Consider the following 18,095-nt stretch of genomic DNA (forward strand, 5'->3'; position numbering starts at 1 on the left):
TCATGGCCTTACCATAACTGGCCTGCGGCAGCTGAAGCAGGCTGTCCGCCATGGCCAGGAATGAAAAAAATAATTGAATTGATTGAGTACGGGGGGCACAAACAGGCACTCAGGGGACACAAATATGGGGGGGGGGGTGCTACCCCAATTCCCTTAAAGAGGAGCCACCCTTACCTTTCCCGCCGGCACAAATTAACTGCTCGTTCCAGCAATCCAGGTAGAGGCGAGGTTCTGCATGGGTGCAGATTGCTGCACAGGGTTTAGGGATCTTCTAGCTAACAGCGATGCATACGTTGTAAAAGGGGATCCAATCACGGTGATAGGAGGTGTGGGTAGCAGAGGGGGCCCCTTTAGCTTCCTTTGTGACTGATAAGATGGAGATTCCTGAGCAGCATGAGTATGGAAATGATTCGAGGTGCCTGGATCCCTGTGGTACCAGGGAGAACACCGAAACCATTAGGGTTGACACCAATGAAGCAATGTATGTGACACAAGGTGAGCTCCACAAGGAATATGGCACAGCCCAGGAGTAGGACTGGAAGCTGTTAGAGGGGAAACTCGAGTTCTGAGGGGTCCAGAATCAGTGTTTAGTGGTTCCTACCAATAATCTGCTTTAATGCATTGTGCTGCTGGCAGTAGCCCAGTAAAGTGGAGTGGGGGATGTCAGCATCTGCCAAAAAGGTATCTTCTTATAGAGAGTGAATTGCCTGGTAAAAGAAGTAAACTCCTAGGTACAGGGAAAGTGAAGGATCATTTGGTTTGGAAGGGTAATCGAAGTGTGGTTGTGCCCTCTTGTAGTGAGGCAAACCATTGTTCTCTGACAGTGGTGCCAATGGACTATTGGCCATTCTTGGCCTTAGATGTACGCTTGTAAGCTGTTGTTAAGATGAGGTGAGTGTCATGTGTGAAAGATCATTGTCAGTCGTTAGGTGACTGTTCGTCTTGATTAGAATTGTGTGTGGCCTACATGAGTGACCATAATACGTGATGTGGTTGTTAGGCAGGGGTGGGCAACAGCCATGCCAGTGGTTCCAGAAGCTTAAATAAATCATTGGCTGGCTGCAGGTTGGAAAGACCATGGGCCTATTTGCTTTGTTCATTTGTGAGTATTAGAGCCCAGACCCCCCAGGTTGCTCCCTGCCCTGCCACCACGGAACCCACACATCAATACCTGAATCAGAGCTGTGGGTAAAACGGCCATGTTTATTTCACACAATCACACATAAACATGCCAAATGAAAAATGACTCATTTACATTTCTGAAACTGACCTAATGAATTGATCACTAATCAATATTTACACTTTTAACTTAGCATAGCGAAGAATCAGCCTAACTTACTGACTTAATTAGCTACACACATTCTATTGCTCCAGCACCAAGAGGCCCTCCGGCTCACGTCCCCCAACTGATAACCACGCAAGGCGCAACCCACCTGCGTTCTTGAGAGGTGAGCCCCAGCCCTCTGGTCCTTGTCCACCACTTCAGGGCCCACCCCTCTATCACCAGGCTGACCAAGGGGGCTCGGAGGGTATAACCAGGGGCCGCTGCCCCATGCCCTAACTTGTAACCTGGCGCCCTTGCCCCCCAGCCGGTGTCCCCATTCTCTCTGCGGAGACCTTACCATCTCTCCCCCTCAGTGCTGGCCTAGGGAGTATGCAAGAGGACTCCCGTTAACAATGTGAGTCAATATTCTGAGGCCTCCTTACCGCCACAAGGGCAACCAGGGCCCAAAGGTACTTCGCCCTTCCCACCAAAGAACAAGTTCCGCACAAATGACCAAATGCCGTTGATCCAAACATCAGTCCCAATGTCTGACACATGTACGCCGTCGCGATGAAACATCTTTCACCTCTGATCAGTCTGTGAGGTATATGGCACAGTGCACAGTTTTGCCAACTCCCCGTTCAGTCGCCTTACTAACACATTCAATGCTCTCGATCTCACTCCTGGGCCCCATGCCCGCCGCGGGATCATGCATGACCATGCGATCCGCGCCCGAGAGAATGCCCGTCCCAACCATGCGAATTCAGTCAGCAATGCCTCTCTGACTGCCTGCCGACCAAGAACCAACATGTCATTGCTGCCCAAATGCAGGATAATCAAATCCGGGGACTGTAGTCCCTCGTGTGCCCTCGTCTCCTCCACCAGACGCCGCAGTTGCCAGATTCACAGGCCCCCGTGCCTCGCCAATGGAACGACATCTCCTTCAAACACGCCGGTTTCGACCCCCGCTGCTGCTGCAATCGGCAAGCGGCCCGCCGTACGAAAGTGTCCCAACACCCATATCACCATAGAGGCCATACTACAGCGGAAAGAGAAAAAGGTCATTAGAGTAGTCACACCTGTGCATTCATGCGTCATACTACAATAACTCCGGCCGCACACAGCGCTTGAAACATGAGGAAGACCATCGCCCTACCCGCTTCACTTCATCCACTGACAGGCCTGCTCCTGCTGCTAAAGTCGCCGCCCCAATTCTGAATGAGTGGGGCGAGTAATTGATGAGATCTAACCCCAAACACCTCAAGGAACTCATGAACACCACCCTGAATTTGTATTTTGACAGGCACCCCTCTTGTTTATGGATGAACAGGGCCTGATCTCTCCCCTGTGGGCAGATAGCCAAGTATGCTCCTATTCGAACTATTAGACACACTTGTGCTCCGGATGCCGATCTGAGCCGAATCGTGGTGCCTTTGCCCAAAGGATCTGTCTTAGATTTATGCAATGTAGCCGACAGCCCCCCCTGGACTTGCTTCATATCTTGCCACTGCAGACTGCCAGTTAATCTACCTTGGAGGCCCCCACCAATTTTCTCAATCTAAATGCCCCATAAAAGGCTAGTGTGAAAGCAGCTGCAAATAAGGTGGTCTCATAAGGAGAAGAGCACACCTTTCTGACTAAGAATGAACTCCCCGCATCCTGCACTCCTGCCAATTTTGCAAAGAAACCCACTGCCGCTAGGTGAGCCCTTGCATATGACACAGACCTGCCCTGCTCCCTCAATGACTGTAAGAAACTGCATATGGCTTCATATGTAAACAGGCCTACTATCCCTGTGTGCTGCACGAAAAACCTGTAGACCTTAAATTGCTGATAAGCCTTCTGAGTGCGCTCACGCAATTAGGCCCCCACCAGACCCGCTAATGCAGGGCTCCATTCTTCCACAGAGATGTCGGGAACTCTGTCATCTGGTCCGCTGCTTGTGGATGGTACCTCCGGAATTCCTGCAACGCGGAGCGAGACAAAGCATCAGCCGCCTGATTCTCTACAACTGGGATACGTGCAGCTCTGAACAGCAAATTTAGCCTCAAACATAACAGCACTAAGTGTTTTAAAAGCCTCAAAACATGAGTACAAGTAGCCCCTTGCCTGTTAATAGCCTCTACTACAGCCATGTTGTCTGACCAAAAAACTACAGATTTATTCCTAAAGAAGTCGGCCCACACTGTAACTGCTACCACAATTGGGAACAATTCTAAGAAGGCCACGTTCCTGGTCAACCCGCTCTCATGCCAAGCCGCCGGTCAATCGTCCCTACACCAGTGAGGTCTCAACACTGCTCCAAAACCTACACTACCTGCTGAATCGGTGAGTAAACCTAAGACCTCACTGGTGACTGCCGGCGCCAGCCACACTACTTTACCGTTAAAATCCTTCAGGAAACTGCGCCACACTTTCAGGTCCTCCCTCACCTCAGACCGCAGCCTCACATGGTGGTGCTTCTATGTCAAGCCCGCCATTGCTCTTGCAATTGATCTGGAGAAGGGGCGCCCCATAGGGATGATACGCAATGCAAAATTCAACTGGCCTACCCACACTTGGAGTTGATGTAACATCACTTTTGCTCCTGCAAGGGCCGAATCAATCGCCTGGGAGAAGGCCAGCACTTTGTCCCTTGGTAACCTGCACACTCCTACCACTGTGTCTATCTCAATCCCCAGGAATGACATGCATGTCACAGGGCCTACTGTTTTCCCGGGCACCAACAGCACCCCAATTTCCTCAAACATGGACACCAGTTCTCTCAAAGCTTGCCCACGTCTCTGACGAGGACGGGCCCATGACCAGGAAGTCATCCAAATAATGGACGATGTCTGTGTGCCCTGTTCTGAAAGTAAACAACCAATGTAGCATGGAGCTAAATAGCTCAAAATATTTACAAGGTACAGCACACCCCATTGGCATACATTTGTCATAATAATACTGGTTATTTAGCTGGAAACCTAACAAGTGGTAATCCTCAGGGTGTACAGGCATGAGCCGGAAGACTGACTCAATGTCTGTTTGTTCCATGAAGGCGTTGGGGCCCAGGTCAAGCAACTTCTGCTATGCCATGTCAAAGGAAGAGTATGTCACAGAGCATAATGCTGGGTCTATTGCATCATTCACTGACGCCCCCTTAGGTGTGGATAAGTTATGTATCATCCAAAACTGGCCTGGGTCCTTCTGAGGTACTACCCCTAATGGTGAACAAACATAATCAGGCCATGGGGGAGTGGCGAAGGGGCCCGCTATCCGCCCCAATGCGCTTTCCTTACCAACCTTTTGAGAAACCACACTGGAATGTGTACGTGCTGAAAGCAGGTTATTGCAATGGCTGACAGGTGGTCCCCTTGCACGGGAATGTGAAAACCTGTAGAAACCGCCTGGTACAATATCTTGGCTGCACTCCTATTGGGATACTGATTCAGCCAGAAAATCAGTTTCTCAATCTCAACTGTGGTGGGCAACAACCTATTGTGAGGATGCCTTGGGATCCCTTCCTCTGTCTTTTGATTTCTTGATGCATTTGAATTCAGGGTGGGATGAGTGACCACAAAAGGCACAGGCATGCTTAAACTTACACGATCCAGCCAGCTGAGTACACATTCACTTCTGTCTGATCCCAACCCATGTCTGGGTCCTCAACCTTAGCCCATCTGAAATCCCTGTCATAATCCAGCCATGCATGCCGCCGTACACTGTGTGAGCCTTCAGGATTTTATTCGCATAAAATGCCAATGGTACCGCCAACTCAAGTTTTTTTTCAAGCATCACCGTTGTAAACACATTAAAACCAAACAGCCAATTCGTAATTGACTCCTTGACCCTTGGTTTCCTGTCTTTGAAAGAGCCCTCTTTCCCATCCCTATCTTTAGCCTCCACTTCCCTCCTTTTTGGCCTGATTAATGAGAATATATCTATGAATTTGCCCTTCCAAATCTTTTCCCTAACATCCAAAGCAACATGCGAAGCCAATTTCCCTGGCGTGTACAGTAGTGTATCTTGCCCCCCAATGGCTTTCCCCCCGCTGTTGATACTTTTGCCTGCACTCTCTGCCCCCTTACCTGTTGGGGCAACTGTTGCTGCAACGGGTTGTGCCGGGCCACTTGACCCACCGCTGAAGGGGCTGTACTCGCATCATTTTCCTGCGCCTTCGCCATGAGACCCACTTGTCTACTACTTTCACTGACCGTACTCCCCAAGGCTGGTGGCGATGCCCCTGGAGCGACTGGTACGCTGCTGCCCTGGCTCCCTGACGCAGGCGCTGCCAACTGTGCTAATAACATCACCACAGAGGCTAATATGCTTGCTGTGGACCCTTGTGTTAGCCCTGCTGACCCCTCAGAATTCCCTGAAGCGGGGGCAGGCATCCCCCTGATGCATTGACCTGGGCTGGCACTCCCCCTCCTAACACACCATGTGTCGCTGGAGCCAGTACAACCGCAGGAGCTACATCTTTCTGAGTACCATACCCTGTTCCCTCTGTTCGGGGCCCAACATTTGCCACGGTGCTTGGGGGTTGAGGCGCGGGCGTTAATGCCCTCAATGTGCCCCTAATCTCTGCCAATACTGCCCCCACATCACCTTGCTAAGCTGCATTAGATACTACTGGCGCTGGCATGGGAATGAGTGCCCCGTGGGGTGCGTCATTGGATGGGAGCTGGTCTCCCCGTTCTCCCTCTCCATCCTTATCATTATTCTTCCTGCCCCCTCTCCCACTCTTACTCTTTTCTTTACTAGGACAAGTTCTGGGCATTTTTCTAAAGGTGGGAATGCTGCCCTGGAAGGGACATTAGTTCTATGCGGGCGATCCTCCCCATCAGTACCCTGTCCCTGCTCTGGGGCCTGCCCCACTCTCTCATCCTCTTTTCCTTCATTCTGACCTAATTTAGCCAAGACAAGTTTCAACAGCTGGGACAGATCGGGATCGCTGTCCTTTCTCTTTGGATTACGCCCTTTGGCAGGCATTATCTAGCTTCCCTGCACAAAGCTAATAGTCCTGCCTTGCCCTGTGCTTTGTTGCCCATGTTGCCCCCTTTCCTCGCTGTCTAACCCTCTAATTGCTGCAAGTTTACTACTCAAGCTGGCCCCAAAAGCCAAGCAGCTGATACCACGAGGTAGGAGAGGTGCAGTCTAAAATTGGTGCGCACTCTATGCTACGCGCATCTATAAATAATCTCACTGCGGGATCGCTTGGTGCAATCTCCTTACACAGTTACTTTCCTGCTCTAGTTGATACTTTGAGGAAGGAGAGCGGCCGACTATGATTGGCAGGCACCACCCGCTACACGCGTCGGTAATTGTGCTCACCGGGCAGCCACAGGAACCGAAGGCATGCTGGATCACCTGGAACAATCTCTCAAACAGTTACCAAGCCCCACAATAATACAGCCTCCTCCGTGATTGCCCGTGCCACAATCCAAGGCCCCCCTCCCTTTACCTCAGTGTACCGCGAGTACACTATCACTACCCGCCTTTCTGGTCTTACCGCAATCCTCCTAATCTGTGCCACACTCCCTTGGTCTCCGGACTCCTGGAACCGCCGCAAAGCCCGCCTATGCCGATCTCTGTTCTTCGATGACGAGCGCCGGCCTACCAACATCGCGTCGACTCCCTCGCTCCTCTGACAGACCACCGCCATTTAGAAAAGGGAAAAGAAAAAACCCGCTTCAAGAGTCCTCGTGGACGCGATGCGACTGGGGCCGGCGCTGTAGGAAGAGAGGACAAGGGCCTGGGCGCCATGCCCTAAATAGGCCGCCGCTCCCCGCCGAATGTGCGTCACCGCCTGCCCCGGAAGTACTTACCTTGCCCTGTCGCCAATCGGGCTACCCCGGCGCAAGAGGTGGGCGGGGCCTGGACCCCGGGGTGCCGAGCTCTAATGGCGCACTTCTCTAATTTCGCGCTTTCCATAGCCTCTGGTTGTTGTGAAGCGATTTGGGTGTTGGGAGCATATTACAGATTTTTTTTCATCTCTTTGGATCGTTGGTTGAATCTGTGTATATCAGAGATGTGTGATAGCCAGAGGCGCAACTAGAGACAAATTATGGGGGGGGGGAGGTACTTAAAACTGCGGGGGGTGAGGGGGGCTAATTTTTCTAGCAATAGGCAGAGTGGAGATGAAGGGGTGAAAAAACATCAAATCCTCGTTAACACGTAAATGGTCTTTAAAGACCTGTGAAGTGCTCTGTGTGGCTGCGATAAGCTCAAAAACTGTCTGTATGTGTGCCCGGGAAGATGTCTCAGTCCGGGCTGACACACAAGATGGGGAGGCGGGGGGAATGGGGCTGAAGCCCCCTGAGCCCAATGGGCGTTGCGCATCTGGTGATAGCTTGTGTGAATGAAAGGAAGAGTATGTTGATTCCATGGACATCAATCATCATATTAGCCTATTAAAAATTAGAGTATGGTCTCAGTCGAGATGAACACAGTTATGTGTGCGACAAGGGGGTGGGGGCAGCAGTATTGTTGACACTTCTTACGACTGATAGGGACTTTGTAGCTTAATACCAAATCACTTCAGAGATTTATAATTTAGTTAAACTGTGCTTGGAAACGGACTGTGTTTGATAAAATGAAACACGTTATGTCAGTATTTTTGGTACATAATTGTAAAATTCCATTCCTCATCCCAAATTGTTGACTCCTTCAAAAACATGTTATTTTTGCGGGGCTGTTGCAGAAGGTGACTCCATTTAAGCTAGGAATGTTCACAGAGGCAGACAACATGGCACTATCCAAGACATGATGCCTTGTTGTGGGATGAATATACTCACGTCTCATTGGCTGATTTAAGGAATATGATGTGTAACGGTTTGGAAGTGCTACCTTGAACTTGCTTACATCTCGTATTTGGGCAGTGGTGCCTGAAATCTACTTACATCTCATTGTTTTTTTAAGTGCTGTCTTGTACCTGGTTACATCTCATGGTTTGGAAGTGCTGCCTTGAACCTAATTACATGACATGGTTGGTAAGTGTAGCCTTGAAACTGATTACCCACCCACCCTAATTACCCACCCAGTCCACACACAGTGAGGGCGAGGACACATTGATTAACAAGGTATCCCATTGGATACAGAAAGTTAGGGGATGTCGTTCTCTCATACGTGAGGACAACAAGATTTTCATTAGAAGAGTCGGATTTTGACATCATTGAGTTAACATTGAGGAACAAGAACCTCATTGACAGCCTAGTAGCTTTGGACACTCGCACATTGGATCGATGTGACACTAAAATACGATTTAAATATAGGCGCCCAGAGCATCACACCCCAATAGAACCAAACATCCCTGCATTCACTGGTTGCAAGACATGGAATATTGATTGACTTCCTTCCATCTGTAATCCTGATTCGGCCTCTTGTTACAGTGGCCATGAGGCCCCTGGTAAATTTCCCCCATCTATATTATAAAACCTGACATCGTCTGTCCAGGACGAGGGTGAGACTTATGTCACAGTGGGCACTGTAGATTTAAACACCAAAAAGTGCCCCCTCACAATTTCTTTTGACATCCACAACATACCTTTGATGACAGTTATTTCATGGAATGTGGCAGGTCTATGTTCCAAGATCTCTCTCCCAGACTGGAACAAATTCAACGAGGACTATGACATATGAGTGTTCCAAGAAACATGGAGTGTGGAACTGACATATAAGTTGGGCTATTTACATTTGGTTACCCCAGCATGGTGCGGACGTGTTAGTTGACCTGCAGGGGGGTTAACCATCTGGACCAGAACCAGTCTTTCCTGTGAAATACAGCAATAGATACTGACATACAGGATGTCTTAGCCATACGCCTGGTAAATGTTAAACACACTAGCATAGAAATCTGCAATGTGTATGCTAGAGGTGTCAAGGGGGGTGCAAAATCAATCAAAATCTCGTCCCTTGAAGCCAATTTGGCATCTTCCAATCATTGTGCTTATCTTTTGATAGCAGGGGAGTTCAATACAACCTTTAAACCCCTGGACAGCGATGACATTGACTTAACAAGGGATGAGGATTACATGTGGATCATTCCAAGACTAGAGCTCACACAAATCAAAACATGGACAGGGGCTGCCCTGCAACTCAAAGCTTTTTCTATAGAACTGGGCTTAAGAGCAGTCAATGGTAGAACAGAGTCTGACAGGAATGGGGCTAACACTTTTGATAACACACTATGCTCAAGTCCCATAGACTAAATTTTGTTGGACGTTCGACTGTGGCCATCACTTAGGAATGTGGGTGTTAAAACCTGGCTGGAGAGTGACCATAATCCCCTATGCCATTTGATGGAATCTTTTTGTAGTAGGCGTGAAACAAATAGGTTTGATTCAGCTCCCAGTAGTAGCATCCAACTCTCTAATGACAAACAACGTGTTAAGTGGGCTCAGATTGTTAGTTCTGCAGAAATTTTATCTAGCATTAGTGATGACATATCTTCCTGTCTGACTGAGTGGCCAGACAAATCCCCCGCACCAGGAAGATTCAAGTATAGTTAAAGCCCGACACAACAAGCTCTTCAAGAGAATCCTCCTATACTTTCTCACTCCGAAGCCTTCCCTCAACCGATTCCACCACGTACCAAACACTTGGTTCAATATGGAATGCAGACGGGTGCGCTCCTTGTTGATTAAATCAATCAAAGATAAGGATGTGCAGCGCATCCGTGAGGCAAGAATACAATATAAATCCACCCAGGCTCAAAGCAAGAGAGACTGGGATAAGAGGAGGTGGAAGGATCTTAGGGTTGCTTGCTTTGCCAAGGACTCTAGTAGGTTTTGGGCCTTAGTTACATGGGGCAACAATGGTGTAGCACCTCCTCCCCCAAATCACATAGCCCCAGCAGCCTGGGTTGAATATTTTACACATTTATATGCTGAAGGCTCTTGTATAGTGGATGCTGGAGTCGATTATACTGATTTGATAATCAACTACCCAGCCCTCCAAAATGAACCCCTTTTTGATTTAACTGACATCTACAAGACACTAGATGCAGTAGCTAGAGGTAGAGACTGAGGACCTGATAGCATACCTGCGGATGTATTCCTGGGGTATAGACACAACTGATCACAATACATTCTAAAGCTGGCAAATGCCAATGCCGGTGGTGCTCCTATCCCTGAGTCTTGGAGAGGCACTGAAGTAATCCCCGTTCATAAAAAGAATAATTGGGCCTCCCCAATGAATCATCAGACAATTAGTTTAATCAATGGCATACAAAAAAATCTTTGCACCATTACTTTTGACTAAAATCCTGATTTGGAACTCCAACAACATCCTTTCCCCTTTTCAAGCTGGATTTCAGAATAAAACTAGCACCTTGGACCAGGCCTCCTGTTTTTTTACTTTTGTACTGGAAGGTTGTGGTAATTGGAAAGAGTTCTATGTATGTGGCTTTTGTGGATCTATAGTCAGCATTTGACATAGTTCCTCGAAAAACGTTATGGGATACCCTTCTGTCTATGAGGATGCCACTGATTCTGTTGAATCTTGTGATACGCCTCCATAAGGCATATTTTTTGCAGGTTTGATGGAGTAGCCAGGGTGACCTCCAGAGTGCTTCCCTACAGATGTTAAGCAGGGTTGCCTTTTAGCCACCTACATTAGTTTCACTTTTTCTCAACGACATTGTATTGTTCTTGTTCCAGAGTGTGACTGAAGCTCCTGTAATGGCAGGTATCAACACGCCAATATTAATATTTGCGGATGATACCCTGCTCATTTCTAGGACACCAGGAGGCCTACAGCATCTGCTGCTTCTCTTTGAGGAATTCTGCAAAGCTCGGGCCTTGAGATCAATACTTTAAAAACAAATTAATGTAATTTAATCAACCTAGAAGTTATAGGGGAAGAGTAACATTGGGATGTATGCTACTTGATGCACACAGGTTTTCAACTATCTAGGCGTCACTTTGTCATCTGCTATGGTTTGGAAACCTCAAGTGGATGCCTCATCCATTAAGCTTAGGCAAATGAGTGGGGTCATTGTGAAGGAACACAGCTCCTCTCATACTAAACCAATAGGTCGGGACTTAAAAATGTATGACGCGAAGGCTTTGGGCTCTGCCCTGTATGGCTCAGAACTATAGGGATTTTCTGATATTGCAGCATTAACCACTGCTGAGAATAGGTTTCTAAGGGATCTTACACACCTCCCTGCTAGTTCTCTGTTGAAACCTTTAATGTTAGATCTGGGCAGAAAAGAAATTGCTCCTAAAGTAAGATTGCGCCCACTTTTATTTTGGAGAAGGCTACGGTCCACCCCCGAATTAGAACACTATGCAATGGCTTTGAGAGATGTTTTAGCTGTAAACCAGTTTTATTAGATAACATGGTTACGACAGATTAAAGCACTGCTAATCAACATAGATCTGAGGGGGTTCTGGAACAATCAATCCTCTAAACCCATACCATCCCCAGATGTAATTAAGTCAAACTATTGGTCATGGATCTTCCGACGTGAGGCATGTGCAGTCCAGGTTCATGGATTGTAAATGCTACAGCCTCCTGGAACCATATTGGGATACAATCCTGGCACCATTAGACAGGAAGCTGTACTTTCAATTCAGGGTTGGTAAATTGCCCTAGAGAGCTTTCCCAAGTTCTTGGGCTGCTGGAAGAGGCGCAATGTGCCCTGCTTGCAACGCTTACCTAGAAACAGTTGCCCATGTCCTTTTAGTTTGCCCCAGCTATTTGCCTCCTCAGCGGAAATGGCTCAAACTACATTCTGCAAACATCTGGGGATCAGACGCAGTACTAACGCACTCAGAATTTTGACGACTGATCCCCGATTAACAAAAGCTATTGCAGTTGCTAAGTTCCTGGGCTGGATGTGGCTACTGAGATTAAAGGTCCTTCCCAAAAACTGAAATCCCGGCCTTCTGATAATTGTAAAGAGCTTTTCACTTGCACATAGTCAAAATGCATTAGTGAGGTTCCGCTTTTCATCAAGTTTTTGCTGCTGCTAATACATAATATTCTGTTGAAATCTATACAGCTCAGCAAATCGTAGCTGCATGCTGTGATGCTCCTACTACTTTCATGTCTTATTAACACAAAATTATGGCAAGCATACCATATCAGACATAGGTATGTACATGTAAGTTGGCATGGACTTCTTTTTAATTGTAAGATGTTTTCAAGTGTAGAGTTTACTGTTTCGACTAACGATTCGATTTTATATGTATTTGGATTGTACAGTTGTTACTTATGAGAAGTGTAGGACGACCATAATATATCTAGGCGATTATAGTTGGTTCGATTATGAATATGTTGTTTAATACTGATGCCGGTTTGAAATGTGTTACCACCTTCCTGAGATGCTTTTATGGTTTTAACTGAAATAAAGCTAAATGAAATGAAACTGACTACATCACCTGGTTGGGAAGTGCTGCCTTAAGCCTTGTTACATCACATGGTTGGAAACTGCTGCCTTTAACCTGCTTACATCTTATTATTGGGAAGTGCTACCTTGAACTTACTTATATCTCATGGTTGGGACTTGCTGTCTTAAACCAGCTTACTTATCATTTTGCGATATAATAAATGAGCATGAACTCAAGTAAAATCTTGTGTCTCTATGACTGACAGGTCTACCTCAGCACCAGAAGCGGAAGCTGGATCATGACCCGGGTGTGGGACAATGGCTACCCCTGGGACATGGTTTACCTCACACGCTATGAGACCTTCCTCAAATATCTCCTGCCACGATGGCTGTCTGACTGGATGTACGAAAGAATGATGAACAAACGGTTTGACCACGGGATCTTTGGTCTAATTCCGAAAGACAAGTATGTGTGCATGCAATAGGAGGTGCATTTTTATGAGAAGTTTAGATAAAAATGAATTCACATATGTTTAACTTCCTGATTCTAGTTGTTTAAAAAACATAAGGGGTTATTATATGCTGCTGATTATCTCCTTCTCTGCTTCCTGGTGAGTAGGATTGAGAACTAACTGCATCTCTTTCCAGTTTGCCCTATTACAGAGTGTCAAAGCATTTCACACTAGTGTTTTCTTCGGTTTTCTTCCAATTGGGTGGTGTAAATTTCTCCAGCCTCAAACAGCTCCCTATCTACCAAGTGGCACAGGCTGCATTAGATATGGTTTAGAAAAGACAGTTCTGCGTCTGGTTTCATGCCACAAACTGACTTCTCATCTTTTATTGCATGCCATCACTGCCATGTAACTGGTGTTTTATCCTTCTATGGATGAGTAAGGAAATTGTTGTCTCCATCTAGCTATATCCTGCACCTTCTGAAATCCGGGCTTGAGTGCCTTTTGTGCACTATCTGTTGGTTCGGATTCCTTCTACATAGGGATTTTCTACATGTGAGTGTTGAACAAACTAGAGGTGTGATCTATCTCGTGGGTCACCAATGCATTGAGGATTATTCCTACATCCCACTTAGAGGTCAAAAACACATTTTCCTCACAGTATGTTTGGACACTGACATACAGAGGAAGGACATGGGATAACCATCACTCCTTAGAATCTTAGAGTATCACTACAGAAACATCATATTTTCTCACCATACCACTAAATCTTGATTCTGAAAATAAAACCTCAACCCGCCACCACACTTCTAGAAGTCACAGTTAAATTGTCTAATGCTCCTTTACTGGTAGTGGAATCTGTAATAAGAGGTTCGTAGGGATCATTTCTCACTGTGCATCCATCAACTCTGCCTCTGTTTTACCAGAATGTCTCACTTGAAATATTGACACACAAAAATCTCATTCACTGTATCAGCCTTTCCACCAGATCACAAAGTAAGTCTAGGTGAGTAGATATAGAGTTAAGAATAATAAATGTATGCTTACCATGACAATGTAGTGTTTTAAAATGTAGTGGATGCAATAATTTTGTAGGCCGATTTTTGACTGTATTTCTCTGTCTCTGTAATATAGTGACCTACAAGCATATATTGTGGTACCCCCCCCCATAAACAAATTAATGCATGCTTTATAAACTGTGTGGGAGTAATCCTCCTTTGATAGCCTAAGTTGGTATTAGGCAACTGTAACTGGAGGTTTATAGTGTGCTTGAAATTTATCTTTGGACTGCAAGAACCAGTGAAAGAAGATGTAATGAAAATGTTTTTTATTGTCGACTCCTTGACAGATTCTCTAGAAAAGAGCCCGTCTTCAATGATAGCCTTGCTACCTGCATTGCTTGTGGCACTGTCAAGGTCAAGCCCAACGTGAAGGAGTTCACTGAAACCTCTGTCATATTTGAGGATGGTTCAGTGCAGGAGAATGTCGACTTTGTCATCTTTTCAACAGGATATACCTATGCTTACCCCTTTCTGGATGAATCTGACGTGCGAGACAGTAATAATCAGGTTTCGTTATACAAGGACATCTTTCCACCTAACCTGGAGAAGCCAACAATGGCCATCATTGGGCTTGTCATGTCACTTGGAGGCATTCCTGCAACAGCAGATGTGCAGGCTCGCTGGGCTGCCAGAGTCTTTGAGGGTAAGTGCAAAATATGTGAAGGAGAAAGTATATGGTCAAGTGAGAAACCAAATTACTATGATAGCACAGTCCTTTTGGACAAGTTAGAAGTATGCTCATAGGCTGAGTTTTTTGCTAGTAAGAAGCTCTATGGTTGCAAAAACACAAAAATTCAAATTTAACATTTTTATGTTTGGTATTACGGTGGCTAGATTATCAGTGGCACTGCCTGCACCATGATGATTACAGCAGAAGGCCTGCTATATATTATCATGGCTGTTGCAGAAGCTTTCCTTAAGGCAGCATCCATCACCACAGAGATCATCATCTTTTTGGTTTCCATTATGGTGTTCTCGGGATGAAAGAAACACAGATAAGGTCTTGCTATGAAAGTCTGTGGCCTTCACTGTAGATGTTTACAACACAGCACTTGAATGAAGCTCCTAAGGAAAGCTGTAGATGTCTCTCCCCGAAGATGTGCCTGTATGAGACGTAAATAATATATATATATATATATATATATATATGACTTAAAAAACCATAGGTTTCACACACGTTATAGTTAGGAATTAGCATTTAAAAAACCTTGCAAATTCACTGAAAAAACCATAGGTTTCACACATGTTATAGTTAGCTGGACATTTCACTCGTAAAAAACCATTGAAATTCCCCCGTTATAGTTAGTTCAGGTAACTATAACTCGCGCGACCGCAATCCACTGCTGATGACGTCACATATTACATCACTCATGACATGGTCAGTGACATCACTGATGACATCACTGATTACATCACTGATGACATCACTGATGACATCATCCTTGTGATAGAGTGGCGGTCGCGCGAGTTACAGTTACCTGAACTAACTATAACGGGGGATATAGATATTTATAAACTTTTAACTGCAATTTTCTCAGGAACTACTGAACAGATTGACACCATATATGCAAAAGGCACATGCCTGACCTGAGGACTACCTCTTTGCCAAATTTCAAGTAATTCTGTTCAGCCATTCGGGCTGTACCTTCGACCTTTTTTCTCAGCCCCCGCTTGACGAATCACCCCGAGACTTTCACGGTAGGAGCTGAGCGGAGCGCCCCATTAGTTTTGAAAATTTCATGAAGATAAGTCAACCGGCGCCAAAGTTATTCAAAATTGAATTTTCAGATTTCCTATGGGAACTCGGTCCTAACTATAAATATCTACTGCCGACCGCCAGTAGATAATATATATATATATATATATATATATATATATATATATATATATATATAATTCACTGAAAAAACCATAGGTTTCACACATGTTATAGTTAGCGGAAATTTTACTGATAAAAAACCAATGAAATTCCCCCGTTATAGTTAGTGCAGGCAACTATAACTCACGCGACCGCAATCCTCTGCTGATGCTAATACTGTATTTAGACACTTATTTGCCCATGTCTTCTTCCATACATTTTTAGCTATACATATATTACAAATATTTTTTTTCCATAAAGACACATATGTCATCAGCAGAAGATTGCGGTCGCGTGAGTTATAGTTGCCTGCACTAACTATAACGGGGGAATTTCATTGGTTTTTTATCAGTAAAATTTCCGCTAACTATAACATGTGTGAAACCTATGGTTTTTGCAGTGAATTTGCAAGGTTTTTTAAATGCTAATTCCTAACTATAACGTGTGTGAAACCTATGGTTTTTTCAGTGAATTTGTACGGTTTTTAAAATGCTAAGTTACTTTACGCCATTCGTGGCGTGCGCGCCCACTTTACGCAGTTAGTGCCGTGCACGCACGGTGGGCACGAGGTGCGATGACAAAGCAAGAAAGCACGTCAACAAATCTGTACTTACTTGTAGGTACCACTAAAAAATCATTTCATAAACACAATGGCTCTTTTTAGAGCCCCCTAATATCTAAACACTAAATCTGATTTTCATTTTTTTTTTTTTTTTTTTTTCTACCGTACGCTTACCGTAAGCTTACCGTACGCGTACCCCGTGATTTTTTTTAAAATCAATAAATGTTTTCTTTGTACTTTACAGTCCTTCTTTGACCCCCTCACAAATGTAAGGGGGTCTGTAACTCTCCTCATTGCCCCCTTTCCTTGTTTTCACTCTTTTTTTTCAGAGTGAAATACACAAAATGGCGGCCGCCGCTTCCTGGTTTCGGCCGATTCGAATGTTTACTAAGATCTAACAGCCAATCAGAATCGCGCTCGCGCACGCCGCCGTACGCTTACCGTAAGCGTACGGTAAGCGTACCGTAAGCGGGCTCAGATATATATATTGATTTAAAGGCTATTTTCTCAGAATCTACTGAACAGATTTACACCAAACCTACAAAAGGCACTTCCTTGACCTAGGGACTACCTCTCTGCCAAATTTTGAGTAATTCTGTTCAGCCGTTCGGGCTGTAGCTCGTTCTAAAGGTCCTATGGAAAAATGCATGGGAAAAACGCGTTTTGGGACCCCCCTTTTATCTCAGCCCCCGCTTGACGGATCCCCCCGAGACTTTCAGGGTAGGAGCGGAGCGTAGCGCCCCACCTATTTTGAGAAATTCGCGAGGATTCGTCGACCGGCGCCAAAGTTATTCAAAATAGAATGTTGAGGTTTTCCTATGGAAACGTGGTCCTAACTATAACTACCTACTGGCGACCGCCAGTAGGTAATATATATATATATATATATATATATATTCACTGAAAAAACCATAGGTTTCAGGGATGTTATAGTTAGTTGGACATTTCACTCGTATAAAACCAGAAAAATGTGTCCGTTATAGTTAGTGGAGCTAACTATAACTTGCGCCCCCGCAATGCCCTGCTGATGACGTCACATATTACATCACTCATGACATGCTCAGTGACACCACTGATGACATCTCTAATGACATCACTGATGACATCGTCCAGTGACTGAGTGTTTCTAAAAAGTTCAAGAATGTTATATCTATATATGCCAAGGTATATTGAAGAATGATTGGTTGTCTGAGAACCTGTATGGGTGCCTTAGTGTCTGTGTGGGTGGGGGTGTGTGTGACTCCCTGCATGGATGTGTGAGTGGGTGATTCACTGGGTATATGCATTTATGAGTGCATGCGTTAGGTAATGTATGGTTGAGTGAGTGCACCTATAGCTGTGTTGGTGAGTGAGTGTACCTATAGCTGTGTTGGTGAGTGAATCGATGTCTTAGTGGTATATGTGTAAATAACTACATATGTGAAAGGCAGTATTTGTGAGTGTTGGAGTATATAAGTGAGTATATGTGACAGTGAGAGAATGTGACAGTGGCTGCATGGATGAGTGTATGGTTTTGTTAGTAATTGTTGAAGACAGTATGTATCTGTATGAATAAGTGATGTGGTGTGTGTATAACTGTATAGG

The 18,095-nt window shown here is 45.5% G+C and overlaps 1 protein-coding gene across 2 annotated transcripts in view; it reads left to right on the forward strand.

The window, feature by feature from the left end:
• The window catches only part of LOC146833814 (flavin-containing monooxygenase 3-like), a 197,047-nt gene that overhangs the window by 128,880 nt on the left and 50,072 nt on the right, over nt 1–18,095 (forward strand). For both annotated transcript variants that reach the window (XM_085601699.1, XM_085601698.1), the window contains 2 exons: nt 12,845–13,044; nt 14,379–14,734. In XM_085601699.1, the coding sequence (XP_085457825.1) occupies nt 12,845–13,044; nt 14,379–14,734 (556 nt within the window). The remainder of the gene's footprint in view (nt 1–12,844; nt 13,045–14,378; nt 14,735–18,095) is intronic.

Source organism: Triturus cristatus, chromosome 4_2 (assembly GCF_964204655.1).
Source record: "Triturus cristatus chromosome 4_2, aTriCri1.1, whole genome shotgun sequence".
Classification (NCBI taxonomy): Eukaryota; Metazoa; Chordata; class Amphibia; order Caudata; family Salamandridae; genus Triturus; species Triturus cristatus.